Genomic DNA, 19,790 nt, shown 5'->3' with positions numbered 1-19,790 from the left:
TGTTTTTTGTTTGTTTTTTTTTTTTTGGTTTTTCGAGACAGGGTTTCTCTGTGTAGCTTTGCGCCTTTCCTGGAACTCACTTGGTAGCCCAGGCCAGCCTCGAACTCACAGAGATCCGCCTGGCTCTGCCTCCCGAGTGCTGGGATTAAAGGCGTGCACCACCACCGCCCGGCGGAACATTGATGTTTTTAACAAGTGAATTGTGGAGTTAAAAATTCACCCAAACATGTAAACACCCATCAAATTTCAGAAGACAGTCTTAAAATGGTAAAACTGAAAAACATGAAGAAAAAAATCACATGAAAACATCTTCAGGATCAATGGCCAGGAAAAACAAAGTTTAGAATTGACAATAAAAGTATTACAAAAGAATAAAGGTGAGTAAATTGAACTTTATGAAATAAGTCCACCCTTTAAAAGGAAAACATACTTTCAAAATTCGTATCTGACATAGGACTCATGTAAAGAACTCTGGCATTTAGGGTATGGTGTTATGTGTCAATAGTCCAAGCAGTGAGGAGGCTGAGTCAGCAGGAACAGCCTCTGCTACACAGTGAGACTGTCTCAAAAACAAAGCAATGGACAGAACCTAGAAACTCTCATTATTTAACACTAAGAAAACAATCCAATTAGAAAATTGGCAAAGTAAGAAACAGTTCAAGAAAGCTAATAGACACACAAGAGGTTCCATACTACTAATCATCAGGGAAATGAAACTAGGCCTACAATCAGAATCACTGTATACTCGTTGAGTACACTTGCAAGTAAAAATAAACTAGTGGCAACACAAAATACTGATAAGGATGTGGAGTAACTGCAATATCCATATATTGGTGATGGGAATATAATATGATCTAGACACTATAGAAAGTAGTTCTTAAGTTTGACTCAAAAGTTACAATCTTAACTATTTGTTCCTGAGAAATGAATGTATAACACACAAAACCATCTGTGAATGATTGCAGAAGCTTCATTTATAATTGCCCCAAATCTAGAAACAATTTGATATCCTACAATGAATATGTGGATCAGTGGCATCACACTATTGCACTTGCAGAATTACAAAAACATAAAGGTAAAATGAATGTATAGAACACATTGGGCATATATCAGGGGAATCAGACTGAGAGAATAATTGCTAATCTCTTAAAATAACATGTTGTATGGCTACACTTACAGATGAAATTCCAAATGAGAAAAATTATAAAGATGGATAACAGAATAGTGGTATACAAAGATTATAGATTATGAAAGGAAAAAGAAGTACCACTCAAAAAATAACAGGAAAAATACCTATGATGTTATAGAATAACCTTATATTTAATCATGATATTACTACACAAACCTACATGTAATAATTACATAAAATAATATATGGACAGGAAAGAATACAAGTAAAACTGGAAAATTCTGAGAAAGACCTATGAAACAAAACTAAGTCTCCTGACTGTAATAATGAGCCACAGTAATAGAGGTTATTGAGATTGGGAATATTTGACAAAGAGAATATGTTTTGTTTTTTGTAACATATTCTGTGAATATATAATATAATTGTTTATATATAAAAATATTTAGAGATGGTGGTATGTAAACAGGATCCAAGATACTATGTTTATTTTAATTTAGACTTACTTAATATAAAATGTACAAAAATTTTGTGTAAAAAATAATGTCTTTTCTTGGTCTTTAGTTTCTATTATACATATTTTTATTGATATTATGATCACAGTTTCTCCTCTCCCAGCCTGCTGTTCTTTATTAACTGAAGTTTTTATGAAGATTATTTACAAAGTTAAATTTTCTGATTCAATACATTAGTTTCTCTTAGAACAAAATTAGAATCTTTAGAATTTACTTTTGTAATTTTAAGCAGGAGTAATAATTATTTCAAACATCTGGATAGTTTAAAGTGCTACTCCTTCTAAATATTAGTTCACTACCTAAAGCTATTGTAATTATTCCACACAAAATAGTTATTCTGGTTAGTTTATAATACCACTACTTTAAAAATATTTAGTGTACTACCTAAGACTACTTGAGAATAAAGGTAAACATCAAATTAAATAGATATTATTTATATTATTGTATTGCAAATTTATTGTTATAATTTATTCTTATTTGAGTAACTAGAAATATGGTATTTTTTCTAAATAAAATACAGCTTTGATTATTATATTCTAATCACTTTAAAGTACTAGATTTTCGTCTGCACTACTCTGTGAATTGATTCAAAAGCTGTTTCAGTGGGCTCATGTTTGGGAATATTTGACATATTTATTTTCCCACTATTTCTACATGTGACCAGACTTACTAAAATGTGTCTTGATGAATAATGAACTTTAAAACATTATGTAATAAAATATAAATGGACCAAATAGAAGTGAATACTAGTGCATATTTTCCAATTGTCCAAAAGTTTAAGAATATATCAAAGCATTAATGCTGTGAAGAAAAAAAATTTGTGATTATTTTTAAATTAAAAACCTTCCTGGTGTTTTTTTGTTTGTTTGTTTTTTCCTGAGGAGTCTTAGAGGTGAAAAGATGATGAAGTCACCATCAAAGGGACCATGTGGCACAATGTCATAATAGGCAATTGACTTGGTTAATTTATTTGGCAAAGTCTATAGAAAGATAAAATCAAACACTCAATTTCAATGACTGGTCAGTTTAGTTAGAACATTTTATTCGAACAAAAAAATGTCAGGTTGGTGAGTCATTTTGGATGCAGTCTGAATGGATTTTTCTGTCAGGAAATCCTAGAATGCATAAACTTTTACACGCTCACATATTAAAGTCCCATGCAAAATCCAAGTTATCATTTGAGGCATTTATTATAATAGCAACCACACAGTTTTGCCAGGTGCAGAAATCAGTAGGCTACATGAAAAATAGCAGCATTTCTTCATTTTTGGAATTTTGTTAATAATGGCAATGTTGGCATTTTATAGTTTCCAGAGCTATAAATCATCTATAAAAACATGATGATATTCAAAGCAGATGTGAAAGCATATGTTTGCTACAGTTGTATAAACTGCTTACTTGTCATACTTAATAAATGTTAAGACTTACACAGTAACTTGTTCCCTTTCAGTAACTGAAGTCTGTTTGAGAAGAATACATTTGCCTTACTATCTTAAATACAATGAGTAGAAGGTGAAATGAAAAGTCATTTTTTAAGGAAAACTTTCCATTATAATTTGGATGTAGTTTAACATGCTAGCTACTGTCTATTATTGTCCTCATTAGTATATGATCAAACTATTTGTGCTATTCAGAAGCAATAGAAAAAGAAATACATTTAACTATGTGTTTTATGAAAATAAGTTAATGTGCCTATATCGCAGTGTACAAAGAGCTCTATCTTGTTAGCTAGAATTTCATTACCTGCATAAGAGTTAAAGCACTCTAATTTACCGAACCTGACTTGTTCCAGTCTGACAACTATTCTGTAATCAATCATATGCACAGTACAGTCCCAAAGGGTATAGTCTTTCAGTGTCTGGCTAAGAAAATACTAAACATGTGGCAAGGAAACCAACCATGGATCAATGAAATTAAAATCATACACTTTTCCAAATTAAAGCTAAAATGCTCATCTAGGTAATAATGAAGCAAGTTAAGTCTCCAGAAGAAAGAGAGAATTGTCCATTAACTATTCATCATACTGAATCTTATGTTCTGAATAATATGGACATTTTAATAGAGATAGAATATATATCCTTCTATAAAGTAAAAACAGATCACTTAGTGATCTCATATAAAAGTGTGAGTTACTATTCAACTCAGTGTGTCAGCAATAATGCATAGCTTATAACAAATGATTATATATCTTTCTACATTTTTATGTCTTTAGCTTTCAGTTCTGGGGAGAATCACTTGAAATTGTTCTACTCCCTATCCTCTACAAAGATATAGTTTAAGTTAATATGCTTCAGCAGATCATAAGCCTGGTTGAGGGCATATCTATCTGTACTCCAAATAATTACTCAGTAGATTATCTTGGCAAGATTTCATTTGATATGTCCAAATTTCATATGTCTTCAGAATATGACAGTATTAATCTACTCTGACTTGGATAAGAAACCCAATACTGTGGTGTTTAGTGTTTGATCTTCATATATATGTATATCAAATAAGTCAAAATCATTTTACCTTTATTATCCCTTTGGAATTTTTTCATGGTTTGTCCATTATCTTGGTCAACAATAAGTTCTTCTCTATTGGGCATCATAACTAAAAATGAAAAAGGGAACTCAGTATACTTTCATGCAAAATATGCAAAGAAATTCACAGAAGCACATAAATGGCTAACATAATCCAACAACTAATATATATTTTATATACTTTTGTAACATAAGAAAGATTTGCTATGATACCCATATATCTTGAAAATAAGTGTGCAGACTAATCATGTGATTTTTAAAGTATCATTCATAATTAGTACTAGCACTATTGGTAATATATAGCATTTAAATCATGTATGTATTTCTTCTTTTAAACAAACATACAAATTAGTATTTAGCTCCATAAATAATACTTTCCTCAAAATACTTCAGAAAAGAATTTATCATATAATAAATCATGAGGTTAAAATAATTTAGCCTTCAACTTACCATGGAAAATTTCATATATATATAAGTATATATATATGTGTGTGTGTATATATATATATATATATATATATATATATATATATATATATATAATTGATAGTAGAATATAATTTTCTGGCACTTATTGAGAGTCTTTGCAAAACATTGATACTCAAGGAAGCAAAACATACTAATTAGCAATTTATCATTTCATTCTCTGTAGGCATATTTCATTGACACAGTTCTATAAATAAGATACAGTCATTTTACAGCTAAAATCTATTATACCTTTCCATTTAATTGTAGATAACATTTCTGTTATACTTAAGCAGCAGTGAAATGTGCATACAGTGACCAATCACTGTAATTACATATACACTATTTGTCAATAATTTTTCTAAGATATTAAATTGCCTATGAAATATTTTATTTTACTTTGAAGTGTAAGTTACCCACTCCCTTATGCCACATCATTCAGCAATATATTTCCCCATATGTTCAATTTGTATCCAGTACTCAATAATTGATTCTCTCTCCTGTATAGATAGATACAAATTATATAGATATAGATATAAATTTATTATATAGATATAGATACCTTTCCAATTTTCTTTCAATATCCTAATACAAAATTATCACAAAGAATAATACATGCTTTAGTTTCTTGATTCTTTAAAATTATTCAGTTACAGCTTCTTGTTTTGCTTATATTCCTTGTAATGATTTTTACTCACATTTGTAACAACTACATAGTCTATGTCCATAAACTAGAGAAAAGTTATAAATATCTCTTTTTGGAATAAAAATTAGTCACTAAAGACCAGTAGCCTCAAGCTGTTATTCATAATTTCTTTAACTTTACTGGACATTAGAATCTCCCAAGGAGATGTTGAAAATTATAACATGTTGCTTCTCGAGCTGTGTTCTAGATCAAGTGAATTAAACTCATAGTGTGCTGAAAAAACCTCCACAGTGATTATAATATAGATCTTAGTTTAAGAATCACTGAGCTAAGTATGGAACTAGAACTCAGGCAATATATAACACTGATACACATACACTTGGATGAAGTTCTACAAAGGAGAAATTATCTTTATCCCTCCATAGCACAAATCTAGAACAGAACACATATCCTATTCTCCTAAATTTCTCTCCTCCATCAAAGTCCAATTGTTTGGGAGAGCGTAAAATAAGCACTAAGATGAGCTGTAAAAATCTAGAGGACATAAAATACTGCCAAAGGTAGTTTGCTGACAAAAAAGCAAAAAATCATTTTCCCTCAAGGAAATACATACATAGGATATTGGATTGTGTAGCTATAATAGAGCTATGAACATTTTACCAATCAAAAATAATGTATAATTATTTTACACTGAGAATTTATTATAGCTGAGTGTTCCTGACAATTTCTGTATAGATGAGTAAGATCATAGAGAATAAAATGTTAAGCAAAGTAAAAAAAGTAAAAATATATTTATCTCCTCATATTTCCTTAGTCCTTTTACTTTGTAAAGTGTTTTTCCCTCAGAGTCAAGGTTATATGATCTCATAATAATTCAGTGCAACAGTCATGGAAGTAAATGCTTCCATATTATAGGAAGAGAAAGTAATAATGCTTAAATGGTCTACCCAAAAATTTAAAGATAGCTACTATAAAAGTCCTATGGACAAATTCAAGTGTCTCATAGGCCCTATCACCAATAGGTGATATTGGTGATATCACCTATATCACCTATAACCAATTGTGATGTAAAACATAGGAATCAAAAAAAGTAGAGAAAAACATTTTTCAACATTGTAGCATAGTATATGTTGATTTCCTTTTTAACTACTTTTAAATGACTGTCTGAAGGATATTTTATCTCAAATATCCCAGAGATGCTGTATCTGTTATAACTGTAGTGTATAATAATAGATGGTATATATCAACATATTCATCTGAGACTTATATTGTACCAAAAAAACCCCTCATGATATCTATCAGTCCCATGAAATTGAGGGATACACTAAAGGAAGACCTTGCAGGGAAACAATTTGGACACTTTTCATTGTTTTCTGTATTACTTCAAAAACCATGATTACTTCAAAAGTCTTTTATATGAAAGAAGTGGCAGCTCCTCCAGGATCTTCCTCTTCTCTCAGATGTGTGATATGGAATTGCCTGAAAGACTATCTCCCAATTACTTGCTTCAGGGCAGACACTCACCCATTCTCTCTGAAGGATGATCCATCTGGGAAGGAGAGCTGGACACACTGCTGCTTGGGTGGGAGGAGGTCTGGCTCCCAGGGCGATGATTTTCTTCCAGAGAGGGAACAGGAGAAGGACTCTCTGGGATCCGCTCCTGACACAAAATGAAACACAAAATAATTCACAAATGCACTGAAATTACCCAGACAATTTTGGCAATAGCATTGGAAATATTCACCTCTCACTTATCCTGAAAGTGCACACAGTGTACTACATGGACTTAAATACTTAAAAAAATATTTTTAAGAAACTAATGCCATATAGTTAGAAATATATAATAGAAGGTGATGAATGGTACAAAGGAAGTTAGGTTCAGTTTTCTTTCTTAAAATTATCCTTCACATAAATGAGAACATAAAGAGATGTATCAGTGGGTTAGGTGTATGAATAAGGACCTGAGTTCAGATTCAAAGTTTCCATAAAAAAGAAGTTGGCATGTCAACATACGCCAATAACCCCAACAATGGGAGGAGCAGATACTGGAGCTCATTGATCTGTGAGCTCTAGGTTCAGTGAGAGACTCTGATTTAAAAATGTAGCTAGAGTTTTCTCCAGTCCCCCCTGGGCCGCAGCCACTCAGACCCAAGTAAACACACAGAGACTTATATAAGTTATAAACTGTATGGCCGTGGCAGGCTTCTTGTTATCTAGTTCTTATATCTTAAATTAACCCATTTCTATTAATCTACAAGTTGCCACGTGGCTTGTGGCTTACCCGTACTTTTACATCTCACTTCCTCTGTGTCTTGCTGGTGACTCCTGGCTCAGCCTTTCATTTTCCGGAATTCTCCTCTCTCCTTATCTTGCCTACACTATATTTCCTGCCTGGCTACTGGCCAATCAGCGTTTTATTTATCAATCAATCAGAGAAGCTCCTTCACAGCATACAGAAAAACATCCTCAGCACAGAAAGAAAAATTAGAAAAGAAAAAAGCATTTGAAAAACACATGCAATGCAATTTTAACATCTGGTCTCAAAATGAGTACTTGTACAGGTGGGGAGAGAGAGATGAGAGATTGAGAACTCATAAATGATTGTAAATATAGGTGTGGCATGATGGTGATTTTTATCACAAATGTCTAGACTGATAACTGTTCATGCCAGGGTCTAAAGAGTAACATTACTTTCCAATTAAGGAGAATTTACAAGTACAGATTCCTAAGAACTCTAAAAAAAGTGTTAAATGGTGCATGTGATACACCATGGCTAGTTTTTCTGAATGTGAGAATATTTGGAAACTTCAAATATTTCAGAATATTCAAGCTATCAGAATTTATAGCAGACATATGCTGAAGTATATCAACAAAATCTTTTAAAAAATCGTAAGATGTAATACTGCGTGGTGATATTTTATTTGTGCTCTAACAAATAAGGCTTGCCAGGGGATCAGAGAACAAAGCCAGGCACTATCTTAAACATAGCAGTTAGGCAGTGGTAACATACACCTTTAATCCTAGCATTTGGGAGGCAGAGATTCATCCGGATCTCTGTGAGTTCAAGGCCACACTGGGAACAGAGCATACACCTTTAATCCCAGTGCTAGTTAAGTATAGAGGTCTGGAGGTCTGGATAGACCGACAGGAAGTGATAGAGCTGGGGGGAAAGAGGAAGTGATGTAGCTGAGCAGAGAGGGGAAGTAAGATATCAGGGCACAGAAAAGTATATAAGGGGTGAATATACAGGAAGTAGCTCTCTTGGACTGAGGATTTCCTAGGAGTAAGAACTTGTGGCTGACTTGTTCTGTTCCTCTGATCTTTCAGCTTTCATCTCAATATCTGGCTCTAGTTTTTTTTATTAATAAGACCATTTATCAATTCGTGTTACGATACTTTGTTTTTACAAACTAACAAAACAGTCTACCAATGTCAATTCTTTAGTATTGCTTGGATTTTTATAGTTGGAATAAAGAATCTTAATAAAAATCAAATATTTTATATGCTTTCATGGTATCTGGTATGACTTTTAGGATTCATCATTATAAAATTTCTATAAAACACTGAAGCTATTCAATATGTTTATGAATTTTACATTTACAGTTCAATCTGAACACTGTTAATATGATCAATATAAAGACTGAATTGTAGTGTTTATGCACATATGGAATAAATATGATTCACCAATATACATGTAGATACATTGAATGTTCTATAAAGTATTTAATTCGTCCATAATAAAATCTTTACACCAAATACTAATTTTCTATAATTACATCATCAACATTTCAGTCTTCATAATGTTAAGAATTAGTTTAGGAAGTCTGTGCTTGTATATTTTCATATTGATTTTGCATGACAACCTCAAAATTTATAAATCACCTAAAGAAAAAATTTAAATTAAGATAATGAAATGATAATTAAAAGTTATTATTTCATTAGTAGTCATTAATATTTTACAATATCTGTCATTTTAGCAGGCAGAATGAGGCCACTTTTCTTTCAAAGAATCCTAACTTATATTTCAATTGCCAGGAATCTGACCACATATATTATATTACATAGCTAAGGGAATATGCTGATGTGATTGACACTATTATGTTAGGCTTATCATATTAGTTTTATTGAGCCGCAATTTATTACAAGGATTTATAAAAATGTAAAAGATTAGAAAAGAGTATTAAAATGATGTTATATTGTTGATGATGGAGGTAAAACAGGCCATGAGTCAAGAAGCAAAATGGTTTCTAGAAGCTGAAAAATACAAAGAAACATATTCACTTTTGGACCTGGAGAAAGGAATATGGGTTTGCTAGCACCTTGATTTTGGCCTCATTAAAACTGTCGTATTTTTTACCTACAGAATTATAACACAATGGATTTGGATTGCTTAAAGCCACTGAATTTATGATAATTTGTTATAGTAACACTAGAACCCTGCACTGGTTAGTTTTTTGTCAACCTGACAGAAAACCACAGTCACCTGAGAAAGTGAAACCTCAATTGAGGAATTACAAACATTAGATTGTCCTGTAAGCACATCTGTGGGGCATTTTCTTGATTAAAGTTTAAGAAGAAACACAGTCCTCTCAATTGCCTTCGCGTATATTTTTCTCACAGGAAAAAAGCAAACTAGGCCAAATACTAATACAGTTATCATTGTACCATTTTTTGTGCCATTATAATTTTAAAGTTGCATTTTAAGTTATTACTCAGCATTTAGGTAAAATTAAATAATTTTACTGAAAATAGTTGTAGACATTTAGTATACCAGCTATAGTATTTGTATTAAAAAAAGTTACTATAAATCAATAGTACATTTTCAATACTTTCCTGTAGTTCCCAAATCTTAAAACAATGAGATTCCAAAATGTGTAATATACAGCAAAATCTATAGTTTTATCAATGCAACTGAGGTACAATCCAAAGAAATGTATAAAGCAAAACAGATAGAATCATTTATATTAAAAAAGCATTTTCATAGATTGGAGGGATATATGGGTGGTGGGGAATATTATTTTAAGGTGTGTTACTTTTGTTTCTGTTGCATTTGTTTAACTCTGTGAAACTGTGTTTGTACTGTGTCTCTCTAAAACATCTGATGGTCTAATGAAGAGTTGAACACCCAATGGTGAGGCAGCAGAAAGAATAGGAGGGGCTGGTAGGCAGAAAGAATTAATAGAGGAGAAAACTGGGAGGAGAGAAGGGAGAAAGAAAGAGAGAACAAGGAGAGGAGGACATCAGGGGCCAGCTACCCAGCTACACAGCAAGCCATGGAGTAAGAAACCAATAAATATATACAGGAATAGAAAAGGAAAAGCCCAGAGGCAAAAGATAGATGGGAGAAGTGAAGAAAAGCTGGCAAGAAACAAGCCAAGCTAAGGCCAGGCATTTATATTTAAGAATAATCCTCCATGTGTTATTTATTTGGGAGCTGGTTGTTGCCCCCCACACAAAGAACAAAAACAACCAACAACATATGGGGAAGGTGACATAACAAGAAGAGCTGTGAAATTTCATCTTTGGGGTATGTTACAGCCATCACAAACATGAAATCACAGAAGCTGCAGCTGTCTCTATCGGGTCTGCAGAAGACCGGCTCTGTAAACAGTTATGAATCTGGCAGAAGGCTCATGAGACACTCCCCTGCCCTGATAACTATTGTTTATTAGGCAATCCTGAAAGAGGATGAGTCATTTTTAGCTGTGCTCTCATTTGTGAACCGCCACCCCCAGCTCTGGTAGAAAGTTCCAAACCCAAAGTCATACAGAAGACTTTGTTTAAATTCAGTGAAGTCACAAAACAAAAACATAAAAGATTTGGTAAAGCGATTGGCAAGGAGGGATGAAAGGGATGGGGAACGAGAGTGATTATAATGTTTTTTAAACATGTATCAAGATGTCAAACAACAAAACTGGTAAAGTATAGAGGGAAGTATTAGTCATCCCAATAACTAGATTTGAATATTGCTATTAGTATTTAAAATGTTAGGATACAACAATAATAAAAGAAATAAAACTTTCCAAAAAATTTCGTGTTTTGTTCCCACACTGTTTATTGGAAGGATAGCATTTTTTATAGTATTCTTATTTCATAAATAACTTAATTTCACATATCAACCACGGATCCCCCTGTCCTCTCTCCTCCCACCCCCAGGTCTCCCACCCAATCCACCCCTGACTCCCACCTCCTCCAAGGCAAGGTCTCCCCTGGGGAGTCAGCCCAGCCTGACAGACTCAGCCAAGGCAGGTCCAGTCCCCTCCTCCCTACAACAAGGCTGAGCAAAGTGTCTCAGCATAGGCCCCAGGATCCAAAAAGTCAGCCCATGCACCAAGGACAGGTCCTGGCTCCGCTGCCTGGGGGCCTTCCAAACAGTTCAAGCTAATCAACTGTCTCACTTATGCAGAGGGCCTGGTCCATTTCCATGGGGGTTCCTCTGCCATTGGTTCACAGTTCATACTCTTCCACTAGTTTGGCTATTTGTCCCTGTGCTTCCTCCAACCATGGTCTCAACTCTCTCCCTCATACAATCCCTCCTCTCTCTTGCCGATTGGACTCCTGGAGCTCTACCTGGGGCTTGGCCGTGGATATCTGCATCCACTTCCAACAGACACTGGATGAGAGTTCTGTCATGACAGTCAGAGTATTCGGCCATCTGATCATCAGAGCCGGTCAGCTCAGGCACTCTCTTGACCATTGCCAGTAGTCTATAGTGGAGGTACCTTTGTGGATTTCTGGAGACCTCACTAGTACTCTGCTTTTTCCTATTCCCCTGGGGTCTTCATTCATCATGCTATCTCTTTCCTTGTTCTCCCACTCTGTTCCTGATCCAGCTCGAACCTCCTGCTCCCCAAAGCTCCCTTTCCCCAGACCCTTGCCCTCCATTACCCCACCCCACCCCCAGTTTGCTCATATAGATCTCATCATCTATTTCTCCGTTGTTGGGCAATCCCTGTGTCTTTCTTAGGGTCCTCTTTACCAGGAAGCCTTCCTGGAGTTGTGAGTTGCAGTCTGGTTATCTTTTGCTTTACATCTAGTATCCACTTATGAGTGAATACATACCATGTTTGTCTTTCTGAGTCTGGGTTACCTCACTCAGGATGATTTCTTTCTAGTTCCATCCATTTGCCCGCAAACCTCATGATATTGTTTTTCTCTGCTGAGTAGTACTCTATTGTGTATATGTACCACATTTTGTTTATCCATTCTTCAGTTGAAGGGCATCTAGGTTGTTTCCAGGTTCTGGCTATTACAAATAATGCTGATAAGAACATAGTTGAGCATGTGCCCTTGTGATATGATTGAGCATTCCTTGGGTATATGCCTAAGAGCGAAATAGCTGGGTCTTGAGGGAGGTTAATTCCCAATTTTCTAAGAAAGAGCCATATTGATTTCCAAAGTGGCTGTACAAGCTTGCATTCCCACCAACAGTGGAGAAGAGTTCCCCCTTGCTCCACATCCTCTCCAACATAAGCTGTCTTCAGTGTTTTTGATCTTAGTCATTCTGACAGGTGTAAGATGGTATGTCAGAGTCATTTTGATTTTTCATTTCCCTGATGAATAAGGATGTTGACCAATTCCTTAAATGTCTTTCAGTCATTTGAGCTTCTTCTCTTGAGAATTCTCTGTTTAGCTCTATACCCCATTTTTAAAACTGGACTGTTGGGTATTTTGATGTCTAATTTCTTGAGTTCTTTATATATTCTGGATATCAGCCCTCTGTCAGATGTGGGGTTGGTGAATATCTTTTCCCAATCTGTAGGCTGTCATTTTGTCTTATTGACTCTGTCCTTTAGCCTACAAAAGCTTCTCAGTTTCAAGAGGTCCCATTTATTAATTGTTTCTCTCAGTGTCTGTACTACTGGTGTTATATTTAGGAAGTGATCTCTGGTGCCAATGTGTTCAAGACTACTTCCTACTTTCTCTTCTATCAGGTTCAGAGTAACTGGATCTATGTTGACGTCTTTGATCCACTTGGACTTAAGTTTTGTGCACAGTGACAGATATGAAAATTCCAACCTAAGGAAGTCAGATACACCCAGGAAAACACAGGCAATAGATAACACCACAGCAGTAAACCCCAAAGAAGAGAAGTACACACACACACAACCACCAAAAGGTAACAGGAACTAACAATCACTGGTCACTAATATCCCTTAATATCAATGGACTTAATTCACCTATAAAAAGACATAGGCTAACAGAGTGGATACGAAAGCAGAATCCAACCTTCTGTTGCATACAAGAAACACACCTTAATTTCAAAGACAGACACTGCCTTAGAATAAAAGACTGGGAAAAGTCTTTCCAATCAAATGGTCTTAAGAAACAAGCTGGTGTAGCCATCCTAATATCCAACAAAACAAACTTCAAACTAAAATCAATCAAAAGAGATCAAGAAGGACATTACATACTCATCACAGGAAAGATCCACCAAGATGAAATTTCAATTCTGAATATATATATGCCCCAAACACAAGGGCACCCATATATGTAAAAGAAACTACTAAAGCTTAAATCACACATCAAACCCCACACAGTAATAGTGGGAGTCTTCAACACCCCACTCTCACCACTGGACAGATCTACAAAATCAAGACCTAACAGAGAAATAAGGGACTTAACTGATGTTATGACTCAAATGGACTTAATTGATATCTATAGAACATTCCATCCTAACAAAAAAGAATATACCTTCTTCTCAGCACCCCATGGAACCTTCTCTAAATAAACCACATACTCATCCACAAAGCAAACCTCAACAGATACAAAAAAAAATAAATTGGAATAAGCTACTGTGTTCTATCAGACCACCATGGTATAAAGTTAGATTTCAACAACAACAAAAATTACACCTGAAAGCCCTAGAACAAGAAGAAGCAAAGTCACTCAGGAGAAATAGATGCCAGGAAAAAATCAAATTGAGAGCTGAAATAGATAAAATAGAAACAAAGAGAACAATACAAAGAATCAATGAAACAAAGAGTTGGTTCTTTGAGAAAATCAACAAGATAGACAAGCCCTTATCCAAACTAACCAAAAGGCAGAGAGAAAGCATCCAAATTAGCAAAATCAGAAATGAAAAGGGAGACATAACAACTAACAATGAGGAAACCCAGAGAACCATCAGGTCATACTTCAAAAACCTGTACTCCACAAAACTGGAAAACCTAAAAGAAATGGATAATTTTCTGGATAGGTACCACATACCTAAGTTAAATCAAGATCAGATAAACTATTTAAATAGACCAATAACCCCTAAGGAAATAGAAACAGTCATTAAATTCTCCCAACCAAAAAAAGCAGTTCATCATCATGCCTTCCAAGTAGTGTCAGTTGATTTCAGATGTCAACAACTAATAGAATACTAAAGTAAAATGCTAGGAAGAAATGATACAGCACAAAAAATTCAACCATCACTTATACATCACTTATACATTGTGTATATACATTATATAATGTACTTATTATTTACATTATCAAGGTATTTACCTGTATCGTCAGTCAATTTTTTCTTTCATTTATATCAAAGGTCTCTCTTGGAGCATTTTTTTCTATCCTATCTCTTTTATGTTCTTTTCACCCTCTGACTCTTCAAGTAGATTCCTTGTACTAAAGAATGCCAATATCTCCATTATCAGCATGGTAGACTCAGCTACAAAAGTATTGCTTTGATAATTTTTGTCCATGGCTAACTGGCCAAAGTAATCACTAGTCCAACATGTCCCACCAGGCTCCACTGTATAGTTTTAAACTCATAGTCACACTGTTGGTCCTGTGTAAGCTCAGTGGCTCACAAAACATAACAAAAGTATATAAATGTGTGAGAGGGACAATTAAGAAGGGAGTTTGTCCACCTAAGACAGATAAGAAGGAAAAGTCCGAGATTAATCAGAATGTATTATACAAATATATGAATTTTTAAAGAACAAATTTAATAAAAATTATAAAATGAATAGTAAAAATGTTCTAAATCATTCTGAAAGTCTAATAGGTTTATATATATATATTTCAAATCACTTTAGAGAAGTCCAATGTCAAACATCAATTTACAGTTAGGAGTGTTTGAAAAAAATCTTTATGAAACTAGGAGGTTAATTTCCCCAAAATAATGATAGCTCTATGAACAATTTCTTCTTTGCAAGTAAACACATCCATTTTTTAGCCCCATAATCAGTATGCATCTATTTAGATACTTAACTGCAATGTGCTCTGGTTCATTAGGTGGCTACTGTTGTGTCTCAGTCTAGTTAAAATTTCACAGCAAGTTAATCTGTTTTATTACAAATGAGAATGCAAGTGATAATGTCCTTACCATTTGCCAAATACAGGGTTAACAGCATTTGCAACAAATCAATAAGGGTGTTTAAAAAGAAAATTGTAAATCTAAAGCCCCAATCATTTATACTCATTGATGACTTCATTTTATGTGTCATTTATGACTTTTACAACCCTGTTCCTCTTCAGGTATTTCATTCACATCCCATCAAAAACAGCTGTAGCTCCTGAAAAGCATTGCAGTATTGTCCAGACTCAAAACAGTAAAGAAGAATTTCTGAAATCAGCATATTAGCACATAATTAATCCTTATTTTTTTCCTATAATTAGTAAAATTATCTTTAACCATAACTCCAAATCCAACAAGTATTTATACTCTTCAATGGTTAGAAATTAAAAACAAAGCATCACTATGAGAAATAACATACCATTTCTTTATTATGAGGTGTATCACAAATGGTCAAGGAAGACAAAGATCATATTAAATAATTTGAAAATATATTGATTATTCAGGCAGAGAAGGAGAAATTCTTAGAATATTCAGTTTTTACAGGGTTCAACACAGGAAGAATTTGTAAAATTTACTTTGTTAGCATTAAATTATCAATCATTTTATGGAGATCATTTACTTCATCTCAATATATACTTTTACTTGTGTTTGAATTAGATATCTCTGTCATTTGATTCAATGCAAGTACATATGTGATTCATTGCTTTTTAATAATGACTACCACATTGTTGATCTTTTCATTCTGATACTTTATTATATCAATTCTTTAAAGCATTCAATGGAAGTATACAATATATAGCTTGCCTTTTCACTTTTATTTAATTTGAGTTAAACTCAAACTGGAATAACTTTTCCAAGTATTAATCTATTGATGTGTTCCTAAAAGATTTAATGGTATTTCACTTCTTAAGGGTGGCTTTTGGAAGCTAGATATTTTATTTCTGTGTTTGTCCTGCTATTTTTTGTTTGTTTGTTTTTCAGTTTTTTCGAGACAGGGTTTCTCTGTGTAGCTTTGCGCCTTTCCTGGAACTTACTTGGTAGCCCAGGCTGGCCTCGAACTCACAGAGATCCACCTGGCTCTGCCTCCCAAGTGCTGGGATTAAAGGCGTGTGCCACCACCGCCCGGCTTGTCCTGCTATTTTTTATGTGGTTGACATGATCTTTCTCTACTGTCACCAGAGTTCTACAGAAACAGAGTAGCTTGAAACTTGACAGACTTTACTAATAAAACAAAGAGGGGGAAATAAAAGGTTTGTTCATTGTTAATGCTCACTTAAATTACCACTAATTCTAGGGTAGAATTTGATAGCTAGACAATTGATAACTAAAGTAATAAAATCAGTAAATGTTATGGATCTTCATAAACCTGTGTTAACATTCAGTATGTGTTTCACAATCACAAATTCACTTCTTTATTTCAGTTACATAAATGAGCACAACATTTTTCACAAACTTAGAATAAAATAAGGTAGAAGTCTATTGGGGAGAAGTAGGAAAAAAAGGCCTGTTTGGTAATTGTGAATTTTCCTGTTCTAGGATGGGACTTATGAATATGTATATATGTATATGGATTTAATAATTTATGAAACAATAACTCTTATCTTTTACCTGCACAGGTGGCTAACTAATTTACAAATAAGAAAGAATACTTTAGATATTAGGGGTTTTCATTTGTTAGTTTTGGAAGTGATAGTATCAATCCTAAATTGGAAAAGGCAACTAATATTGTGCAATAGAGACGATGCCAGATTTGGAGTACAGCTGGAACATACAATCATGAAAGATCTAAAATGTTCTGCACACTCTAAATGTGTAACCTATGCAATGTTTGGATAAAGGGCCCTCTCACCTCTCCTGTGTGATCAACTTATCGTGGAAGAGGATGACAGATTAAGGGAATAAACTTCAATATCTGTTCATAGCATGTAAATGGATTCAAGTGGTAGAATGCATATTCACTGGAAAATGCATGCCTTCTAAATTAGGTTGTGGACTTGGAACTCTGCCACCCACCCAAGGAAATAAACAAACAAAGACAAACAACCCCCCTTCGGATTCAGTGTATCTTCATCTCATGTCCTAAAAGATAGTAATAGCTTTGTTTTGCTATAGAACACTTAGAATAAGATTTAAGTAGTGATTTTCAGTAAATTCGAATAATCACAAAAAAACCCCGTGTTGACTAATTTTAATACCAGATGTTCACATGCTAATGCCACTGCCTTGTGACCATTTCCTATCAATTCATTAATTGCCAGCTGCTCAGCCAAACTAGAAACACAGCTAAACAGATGATATTGGTAAACAGCCAGATAACTGCTTCCTCCTTAAATTCCTTAGATTTATCAGAGAAAACTATGGCACAAAGGAATTGCAAAGCTCCTGAAAAATGAAGAAAATAATATGCAAGGCACCAGGGTCTCAAACATGGATTATACCTATGTAGCAGTCATGATTTTTGCCTTCAGAATCTTGCCACATACTGTGATATGTAACACTTGCCAGGCTAATGATTATAATACAATTTCCAACTCATGTTATGGTTATATTACTTATTAGCTACAAATGCTAATAGCTGAGCTGACACTAAAAGGATTTGAGCCAGAACTAAAATCTACTATGTGCTTCGCATAGCAACATTCCCAAACTAGTTTCTGACAAAATAACAAGAACAGCTAAAGCAAACATTTGTCTGAAACTGTTATCTTTTCTACTTTTGGAATTAAAGCCTGTATTGCTGATTATTGACATTGAAAACAATTGCCCACGCTTAATAAAGATTAAATTCTTAACTTCAATACAAATATTTTTTAGTTCCTCATAACTTCTATGGTTTTATGGCCTTACTTCAACATTTTCTTTCCTTTTTTGTTCGACATTTTTAGACATTTATATAATGAATTTTAGTAGTTTTTAATCCACATTCCCCTATCTTATCCCTCTTCCTATCTCACTCAAACCCTTCTTACCTCTTATTCTCATGCTTTCTTTTCATACATGAGTCACAGAGTTAAATTATTCTTTTGTCCAAGCAGAAGTTGAAAGTTATTTACTGGAGCAATGACAACTTTCCAGTGACTGTCACTGAAGAAACTTCTCCCTCAGGGCAAGGTGCAGATCAACTTTCATATTGGTATGTGCACCCATGGACTGGGAACATGGCTCCAGTTAAGAGCATATACTTCTTCAGTGGATCCAAGTTCCCACCTAGCTGCTATGTCAGATAGACTATAACTGCCTGTAACTCCAGTTTCTGCTCCTCTTTAGGCAGCTGCATACATATAACCACACAGACACAAATACACACACACACACACACACACACACACACACACAATTAAAATGAAATCTTAAAAAGTACTGTGTGTACCCTTTTCTAGCTGCCAACTAAATAGAGCCCACTTATTTTCAGAATCAAAGCACAAGCAACCATTAAGGCAAGAGAGGGGGACCCATGTATGAAAATGAACCTAATGGATGTGCAAACTGGAACCCACATGCTAATAAGGGATCTCTCATAAGAACCTATTTAAAGGGAAGTTATTCTGTTGCAGTCTAGTTGTAGATCATATTAGTCATGATCATATATTACTATATGAATTATGGACTATAAAACAAAATAAATTAACATTTCTCAATACATATGAAGCACTATATACCAAGCATTACTTCAAACATGTTTACAAATTTTATATCGGCCGGGCGGTGGTGGCGCACACCTTTAATCCCAGCACTCGGGAGGCAGAGCCAGGTGGATCTTTGTGAGTTCGAGATCAGCCTGGGCTACTGAGTGAGTTCCAGGAAAGGCGCAAAGCTACATAGAGAGAGAGACCCTGTGTCGAAAAACCAAAAAATATATATATATATATAACATTTAGCATCATGTTAGTGCTCTGAACTAGGCATAGTTATAATCCTCATTTTATTGTAAGATTAGGCAAACTAAGACACAAGGAGATTAATTAATTTGACTAAAGTCACATAAAAATGTTTGATGATAGCATGATTCATATTCACACAAATAGCTATTATGCCGCAATATAGTCTTATAAGAAACCTATTCATGATTGAGTCTTATTAAATTAGCATAGTACAATGACTAAACTCCTAAATGGTATTAAAATATCCAAGTCATTTTTATTGTCCTATATCTATCTCATTTTCATATTTTTTCAAGTTTTTTTGTAGCTATTACCCCTGGATTGTAACAGTCCATCCTGGAGTGTTG

The 19,790-nt window shown here is 34.2% G+C and overlaps 1 protein-coding gene across 1 annotated transcript in view; it reads right to left on the bottom strand.

Moving 5' to 3' along the window:
- Dach2 (dachshund family transcription factor 2) overlaps positions 1-19,790 on the bottom strand; it is a 470,654-nt gene that overhangs the window by 60,688 nt on the left and 390,176 nt on the right. The window contains exons 7-8 of the mRNA XM_059251490.1: positions 6,799-6,934; positions 4,153-4,233 (exon numbers count right to left, since the gene is read on the bottom strand). Of these exons, the coding sequence (XP_059107473.1) occupies positions 4,153-4,233; positions 6,799-6,934 (217 nt within the window). The remainder of the gene's footprint in view (positions 1-4,152; positions 4,234-6,798; positions 6,935-19,790) is intronic.

The sequence above is a fragment of the Peromyscus eremicus genome, chromosome X (genome assembly GCF_949786415.1).
Source record: "Peromyscus eremicus chromosome X, PerEre_H2_v1, whole genome shotgun sequence".
In the NCBI taxonomy this organism is placed as follows: Eukaryota; Metazoa; Chordata; class Mammalia; order Rodentia; family Cricetidae; genus Peromyscus; species Peromyscus eremicus.
This window is presented reverse-complemented; position numbering and strand designations above follow the sequence as displayed.